Genomic DNA, 8,619 nt, shown 5'->3' on the forward strand with positions numbered 1-8,619 from the left:
TCCATTGATTCTGCAGTTGAGGAATGAGTACGGTATTCAACTTCATCATCACTATTATCAACTTCAAGTGGACTGTCCCTGCTATACAAAGCAGTAGAGTTGGAATTCTTGCTATTAGAGGGGTTTTTATTTCCTTTGAACCAGTCAGGAAATCCATGGATTAAGAAACATTCATCCTTAGTATGTCTATTTCTTTTGCAGTGAGTGCAGAACTTCTCAGAAATGTAGAATTTTTCTGGATCCTAATTGAAAGAGTAATCAATTTCTAAAATAAAATGGAATAGTTTGCCTGTGATGACAAAAGGAGAGGATACCTGAACTGAAACTAAATTATACTCTCTATATATACACTTGAACAGAATTAACTGCCCCGATTATGTACAAGATAAGATTACAACATATACATAATAATTCAGAATGAAGGTAATTACAAGATTTTGGAGGCATCAGACAAATGGATACTCTGATTAATGACGACTGGGAGTCCAGAAGTAGCATCCAGATCAACAATGGCTGAATCACCAAACTTCAATCCTCCACTAAGTATGGCTTCACTTACTGGATTTTCAATTATTTGAGTAATAGCTCTTCGAAGAGGTCGAGCACCATATATCTGATCATAACCTTGTTTGCATACAAGATCCTTTATTGTATCTGATACTTCCAACCTTATCCCAAGACACCCCAACCTTGTTTTCACCTCTTCCAGCATTAGATTTACAATTTCAAGCATCTGAAAATCAACAACATATCATGTCAAATAACTCTCCTGACTTCTCCACTCCCTCCTAAAGTAAATATTGATGAGCTTTGTTGACCAATAAAATCAGGATAAGGTCCAAATTTGCTTTTAACGTTTTAAAGTTTCTAATTTGGAGTAATTTTAGTCTCAGATAACGGTGCACGGAACAATTTTGAGCAGGTAATAAAACCCATAAAATGGAACTCTTATAGGGACCCAATGGCGGAGGTAGGGGACACGGGTGCCAATGCATTCGGCTGTCGGGAACCACCCCTTATAGGGGTGGTTAAGGATGCTTCTGCCCCTACCCACCTTCCATTTTCATCTATGGAGAGTTGATTGCATCCCATCAAATATAGGTTGTGTATCTTTTTCTTTTTGTCTCAACCCTTAGGGACAAAAAGATTTGGGGTAAGTTGTAAACTATCTTGCACGGACACGGATATGAAATGGACACCGAAAAACGTTATTTCTAGAACATAAATTTCATGAAATGGCCTTCAAACGAAAACAAACACAGACACGAAACGTAGAAACGCTACTAAAGAGGAGTGTTCGTGCAACATAGGTTATAAATTTAACCCTATGGTTTTCTGGGAGACCGAATTTGGCCCCTACATACAAACCAGTGCAATCTTAAGCCTAACATCTATCGGATGGTGCAATTTAAAGCCTTATTGGGTGGCCAAAAGGCTATTGGTTGGCAGTCACATGAAAATTTGTTCTCCCCCAATAATCATATGGCTAAATTTGTAACTTATCACCAAATTAATTAAGCCCAACCCAAATGGACTGGGTTTATTTTTTGCTCTCCTAGCAATCCCAGCAATCAAAGGCTAATTAATTTCATCACTGTCTGGGTACAAATTGCTACACATTGGAAACATTGAGGACAAATTATATTATTTCTCACGCTATAGGTATATCTGCACTTCCCAAAAAAGTTGGGGGTAAATTTATATCTTATCCCAATAAAAATCGAATTTTGGGTTCACATACCTGAGCCTTCTCGAGGGGGCGGAATACCACAACTTCATCTATCCTGTTCAGTAACTCTGGACGAAAATATGCCTTGAGTTCTTCCATTACCAACGCCTTTATCCCAGCATATGAGCTTGTCTCATTATCTGTAATCATGAAACCAATGGACATGCGTCCACCTTTTGCAATGGCAGTTGAGCCTACATTTGAAGTCATTACCACCAGCGCATTTTTAAATGATACTCTCCGTCCCTGCCAAATCCGGTCTTTTAAGAATAAGAAACTGGCTTTTTCTTTTTGGCTGGTCAAATTTAACAATTGGAACAAACATGATGTTATGATAACTACAAACCTGAGAATCTGTAACATGGCCATCTTCAAACAACTGAAGGAGGATATTGAATACGTCTGGGTGAGCTTTCTCTATTTCATCAAGCAACAGTAATGTGAAAGGTCGTCTTCTAATAGCCTCAGTTAAAGTGCCTCCCTCACCATAACCAACATAACCTGGGGGTGCTCCTATTAATTTGCTCACACTGTGTCGCTCCATGTATTCACTCATGTCTAATCTCAGCATCGCCGACTCCTACAACAAATATTTCAAGCAAGGAGATGGAGAGAATCACAAGCTTGAAATGTTTTATCTTTATAGTTTGATTTATGCAAAACATTGCTGAATAATTATGAAGTAAGAAGCCTCACTGATCCAAAGTAGCATGCTGCCAGAGCTTTTGCTAGTTCTGTCTTGCCAACCCCAGTGGGGCCACAGAACATCATTGCTGCTATGGGCCTATCTGGATCATTCAAGCCAACCCGAGATCTTTTGACTGCTCGAGATATTGCAACAACAGCCTCTTCTTGACCAATGACCCGTTTTCGGAGCTCATTATCAAGACCAACCAGAAACACTTTTTCATCAGCAGTGAGCTGCTGCACTGGGATTCCTGACCATAGTGAAGCCACTGCAGCAATATCATCAGGCCCCACAACTGATGGTCTGCAAATCGCAGCCAGAAATTCAGTTTAAATAGTACTGAGACCAGAGAAACACAGTCCCTTTATCCCATTAAACATTTAGAATTAAAAGATCATACTCATCGTTATCTGGAGTGACAGGCACAGGAGGCTCCAAAATGATTTCCCCGGAAGCATCTTTGCTGGAAACAATCTCATCGTCTGTAATTCTACTTCCCAGGACCTGCTTGAATTGGAAATTGACATAGAAATTGCAAATCAACAATATTATTAACAGAATAATGGATATACGCAACTGTCGAGAAAAAATAATAGGAGTACCACATCATGCATGGCATGAACAGTTCTAATTTCTTGCCAATAGTCATCTGGTGACTTCGAAAGTATACCAGTCTGCTGTTCTTTCTTCCGCCTGTAGGCCTCGATTCTAGCTCTACTGCCTGCCTCATCAATAAGATCAATAGCTTTATCTGGAAGGTAGCGATCAGCAATATATCTTTCTGACAGATATACAGCAGCATTTATGGCTTCCAATGTGAATCTGCACTTGTGATGTGCCTCATATTTCTGACGTAGACCCAATAATATTTTAATTGCATCCTCCTGCATATATGATGCATATTCAATTGACAAATACAGAATGAATTGCTTTGTACAAGTGAAACTAGATGAATCTGCAAATTTGCAACGTACCTGGCTTGGCTCATTAATTGACACAGGCTGGAATCTTCGCGCTAATGCTTTATCGGTTTCAAAATGCATCCTGTATTCATCTACTGTGGTGGACGCAATGCACTGTAAGAGATGAGATGCACTGTTAAACATGGTAAATTCATACAAATATAGCAATCACATTTCAGTTTGCCGTCTCATAAGGAAATCTCAATCAGCATTTACTAGAAGAGTAAAATTCTTAACACCCATGTTATCTTTGAGATGAATAACTAATATATGACATATGTTGTGCCAAGTGAGCTGGCAACAGGAGAAGATGGTGATACAATGTGGATGAGTTGCTGTAATCAGAAAGCCAGCTGCTGAAATAGTTAAGGCACGTGATAGAGAAACAGAAAGAACTGCAAGTGATAGCGAAGCTAAATAAGTCGGGATGCAAGTGAAAGGTTTACTTGAAGTTGATTTTGCACATGTGATAATGGCTGAGCTAAGCAGGCTGTAGGTTCAGGTGAAGTCATAGAGCGGTTAGTAAATAAAGATTGTATAGCTCTAGATGATTGCATTAGCATATAACACACGATTCGCTGTATTGCAAAAGCTATAGAAGGATAAATACAATTTCATTCACTCTCTCTCTCTCTCTCTTCTCTCACTATTCTTCCTTCTCAAACCTACCTACTCTGTCTAAACATCTACTCTGTTCTCTACCTTTCTTTTATTTTCTTTATCTTCAATTCTTTAAAGATCTAGAGCTCCAATCATCTTCTGCAGTATCAGATATGGGTACTCAAAATCTCATTGACTCAGGTTACAATGACATGGTACTACTACTGAAGCAGTTAGCACTTAGATTATTGGCACTCTGGTATTATCTTGGGGACAATTTAGTGCAGAAACTGGAGGAAAAGGTAGACTAACAATGGAAGATAACTCGCAACCGTAGACGAGCAGCTGATATTGATGGATGCAAGGTTAGAAGAGGTCAAAGCTACTTCCAAGAAATGGAAGAATTTCAATTGGGTATGGCACAAATGCTTATGAATTCCATCAAAGAATTACAATCGAAGAACTCCAACTGTGAAAAGCAGCAAGAACAGTTCTAGTGCTTGAGTTCATTCTAACCAGGTATGAGGTACTCTTCCTGATCCTAGGGTAAGAGAAAAAGGAAAATGAAGTCAGGGATGTGTTACTAAGGATGAGTCATTTGTGAAAATCCATAAAATGCTCTCTCTGCCAAAAATCTAATAAATTTATCCAGTGTTGTGAAAGACTTGAAGGTTGCTAGCCAAGGCTAAGCACTAGCACCTCACAACGCCCTGGGCAAGGCACCTTGAACAAGGCGCTGCCTAGGCAAGTGCTTTAGTCCAAGTACTAGGAAAAAAAGTGATGCCTTGGATATACTGACCTTTTTGAAAATTTTCAAATGCTATTTCAAAAAGGAAGCATCAATAAGTGCAAGGGTTCTGGAGAGAGAAGGTACAATTTAAGGTAACGAACTTAAGGCTCGTTTTTTACATATGAGATATTATTGATCCTATATCTATAGGTACATACATTTTGCAACTGAGTATTTGGTTAGTGAAATAGGAGCTAATATTGACCATGGAAGAAGTTCTGAAGATGCTATTTGAAAAGGGTTCAAGCTTTAATTAGTTCTAGGCAAGAATTGCGCAATATTTTGAATGATATATATTGAAGAAGAGATTGAGGGTTAAAAATCTCGCGATAGGAGAAATGATAAAGTAAATGATAAGGATGATGGTGTCATACAGTTGATTATAAGTAGAACCTACATTCTAAAATAGAAGGACTTGCTTGCAAAATTTGAGAAGTTTGATGTTTTTTGTGGCCTTCTGCTTTTTAGTGGTCTTCCATATTTTGATAATTACAATTTATATGATTCTATGTTCATTTTATGAAATTTAAATACTATTATTTGTACATGTTTTTACCTTCTTTCTATTAAGTAGCCCTCACTTTGCTCAATATTCAAGAGTGGCTCGGCCTAGTGCCGCAGGCAATGTAAGGTTTTATCTTCTAAAAGCACCTAGCACTTTCAATGAAACTGGAGTTATCATGTCCCTAACTCCAAAGACTAAAATAGCCACATCTATTTCTTCTATTTCTTTTTCTTTTTTCTTTTTTCTTTTTTCCTTTTTTTTTTAGTTGGGGGGAGTTGATGACTTGTTCCAGAGATGGTTAGTGAATCAAAAAGATGTTTCTTAGGATTTGATGATGATTTCAATACAAGGTTTGTGGAATTAGGGATTTTTGTTTTCCTTTGAGCTTTTTAGCACATTAAACTTCTTTAACTACTAATCAGAAATAACCGCACCATAGTAAAACATCTCGCACAGCATTCAATCATGTAATATAAATGTCAAATACCATATCTGGACATTACGTTTCAATCAACAGGTTAATATAAAAGCAAAGCATAGTGACCTGTATTTCACCCCTCCCAAGAGATGGCTTCAGTAAATTAGCAATGTCAAGGCCAGATCCCTTGCTTCCCCGTCCAACAGTGCCGGTTCCAACAATAGTATGGACTTCATCAATAAAAATAATTATATTACCTACAAGGAAAACACATCATTAGTAGGCAAGAATTCCAAATGAAGCCAAAATTGCTTTTTTTTTTTTTAATGAATTCCAGATAAATCTACCTTCTTTCACTATTTCTTTTATCAATGAAGTAACACGTGCCTCCAATTCTCCCCTTTCCTTTGCACCAGCAATTAGTAATCCCATATCCAAGGACATCACACGTTTTGCCTGTGGGTAGAATGACAAGCTAATAAACACTTTTAAAACTAAATATCCTTGAGGTGAACACCCAAAAACAGAAGAAAACATGTGGATGACACTGAACACTAATATTTGAAGATAGCTATAAGATACATACTAGGAGAAAAACAGGAATATCGGCCTGTGCAATACGAGTCGCCAGTCCTTCAGCAATGGCTGTTTTTCCAACTCCACTTTCACCAAGAAGAATGGGATTGTTTTTAGTTCTGCGGCAAAGTATTTGAATTATTCTTTCAATCTCAGTATCTCGCCCAATAACAGGGTCAATCAGTCCTTCACTGGCACGGGCAGTAAGATCCACACAGAATTGAGCCAGAGCACTTTTCTCTATCAAATGCAGGTGAATTGTATAATATTACTATATGATTCTTACAATTCAGGTTATTAGTTAAGACAGTTAGAAATTCTATTTACCTCTTGTTCTTTCCGAGGATCTTGATGCACCAGTTTTCTTCAAGGAGTACTTATTTCGTGCTCCTTTGGCTTGGGAAGTTGGTTCTCCTCCTTCTCTTGCAAGCTCACCTTGAAGTCTAGTGATTGCTGCCTCTGCCAAGTGATCTAAATTTGCCCCCAATCTGAAATCATAAGTTAACGAGGCATGATTAGAAAAACGGCTGCATTAATATGCACTTCACAACTATGATAAAGGAGATTCCATTTATGACCTATAGAAAAAACCAAGTACCTACCTCTTGAGGACGCGACTAGCGCTCCCATCATCAACAGTAAACAATCCAATGGCTATATGCTCAGGTGCAATGAAATTATAGCCCATTGTACGCGAATACTCAACGGCAGCCTCAAAAACCCGTTTGGTGCTAACTGAAAATGGCACATCTGTGGAGGAACTGGAACTGGTTCTTTCAATTTTCCCTGAACTAGAAGTCGAAGCACTTGTCCCATCAGCATCGGTGTCACTCTTCCATAAGTTTCTAACCACTTCACGAGCTTCATCAATTTTAATCCCAGAGCCTAGAAACCCATTTGGGTCTCGATCCTCCCCAATTAAACCAAGCAAGAGATGCTGCGTAAACACCATGTCCTTGCCCAAGGCTCTGGCTTCTCTCTGAGAAAATATCACCACCTTTATTGCTCGCTCCGTAAATCTCTCAAAAACAGCAGAAATTGGAAGAATTTTACGCTTTCTACGCGAACGTGAGCATTTAAACGAAATAGGGATATGTGCGTGGTGCGTATGTGAGATAGACATACCAAAGCAAGAAGAACAGGATGAAGAAATTGAACTACTAGTAGAATTCAAATTTAAGAGAGGATTAAATTTATTCGAAGAAGGTGAATAAAACTGTCCTAAATCACATCTCAAGTGAACCGAGAGAGGTGAAGAAGACAAAACCTCCATTCTTCTTCAATTCTCTCAAACCTAAACAATTGAATTGAATGAATGATCACCCGGCCTTGTTGATGGAAATTAAAACCATGAAAACATCAATTTCGAATTCAAATGAAGTATCAGATACCGAAATTGGAAAACGTAGATGAGGAAATGGGAAGAGTGGAGTACAGGGAGAAGAAAGGAATTGAGTAGAGAAACTGAAAAAAAGAGGGATTGGTTAACACGTCAAGCCACCAGCCAAAAGATCTGAATTTTATTTACAGTTGAACGTTGCAGTGTACTTATTCGATGAAAGTCCAAATTGAAGTTTAGCTCGGCAAATCTGAAAAGGAGGCGAAGCCCAGAGGCAGAGGCAGAAAGCTGGTCAGCTACGGAAGCCTCAAAATCAGAAGTAGCCTATAAGCAACGTCTCTGGGCTGCACCTGACCATGTGTGGAACAAAGCAGCCTCCATTGTCAACTTCATTTTCATGGCCCAATTGAAGTTGACCCATTTCACCACCTTTCCAATTTTTCTTTCTCGACATGTGTTTACTCATTTTGAAATGTCTATCGGTCTATGGCAACATAGATTGATTTTATTTTGAGATCGCAAATGTGCTGAAATATCTTTAACGTTACAATATCAATAGGTTGATTGTTTCGCTCCTGTATCTTCTAAAAGGAAAAAAGATCTCTGAGAGCTCTTTCCCGGATCTGAAAGAGAGTACTTGGGTTCTCCCAATAACTAAAAAGTGTATCATGTCTGAATCTAACTGGGGTTCGCGGTGGTGAAGGAACTGGATCGGAAAAAAGAGGGATTCTAATTGTAAGATATCTAATGAAACCGTCGCTGGAATTGAGATCTCATTCAAAGAAAAAGATATCAAATATCTGGAGTTTACTGTCAAGAGCAATTTTTTACCTTTAATGTTTAAAATGGTGTAATTTTATTCTTAACTTTAGCAGTCTAGATCAATTTTGCCACTAATATTGTCAAGTTTGGTGAATTTGAGAAATAATTCATCAAATTGTCTTCTTAGTCATGAATCTTGCTATCTTCACTTCACATGTGAATTATTTTATCGATCATTAGTAACAAATCA

General features: G+C 38.2%; 1 protein-coding gene across 2 annotated transcripts; it reads right to left on the reverse strand.

Annotated features, from left to right (window-relative positions):
* Nucleotides 1-320: 320 nt before the first annotated feature.
* Nucleotides 321-7,913, reverse strand: LOC136227332 (chaperone protein ClpD, chloroplastic). 2 transcript variants are annotated; one of them, XM_066015977.1, is made up of 12 exons: nt 6,871-7,913; nt 6,596-6,756; nt 6,279-6,508; nt 6,040-6,148; nt 5,819-5,949; nt 3,392-3,493; nt 3,020-3,301; nt 2,818-2,924; nt 2,426-2,720; nt 2,076-2,309; nt 1,742-1,975; nt 321-733 (listed from the first exon to the last, which is right to left on the reverse strand). In XM_066015977.1, exons 1-12 carry the CDS (start codon nt 7,539-7,541, stop codon nt 428-430), a joined length of 2,862 nt encoding a protein of 953 aa, XP_065872049.1. In that variant the 5' UTR covers nt 7,542-7,913; the 3' UTR covers nt 321-427. The 2 variants fall into 2 exon arrangements, with proteins under 2 accessions (XP_065872049.1, XP_065872054.1); XM_066015982.1 differs by having other exon boundaries at nt 2,818-2,921; nt 6,871-7,912.
* Nucleotides 7,914-8,619: the final 706 nt, after the last annotated feature.

Source organism: Euphorbia lathyris, chromosome 1 (assembly GCF_963576675.1).
Source record: "Euphorbia lathyris chromosome 1, ddEupLath1.1, whole genome shotgun sequence".
Taxonomy (NCBI): domain Eukaryota; kingdom Viridiplantae; phylum Streptophyta; class Magnoliopsida; order Malpighiales; family Euphorbiaceae; genus Euphorbia; species Euphorbia lathyris.

Bases quoted from the DNA above. Each gene is read 5' to 3' on its own strand.
- LOC136227332 (XM_066015977.1), bottom strand. From the start codon at position 7,541: ATGGAGGTTTTGTCTTCTTCACCTCTCTCGGTTCACTTGAGATGTGAT. The intron at 3,302-3,391 runs GTACGTTGCAAA...TCATATATGCAG, and splicing joins CAATTAATGAGCCAAGCCAG to GAGGATGCAATTAAAATATT. The intron at 1,976-2,075 runs GTTTGTAGTTAT...CGGATTTGGCAG, and splicing joins GCCATGTTACAGATTCTCAG to GGACGGAGAGTATCATTTAA.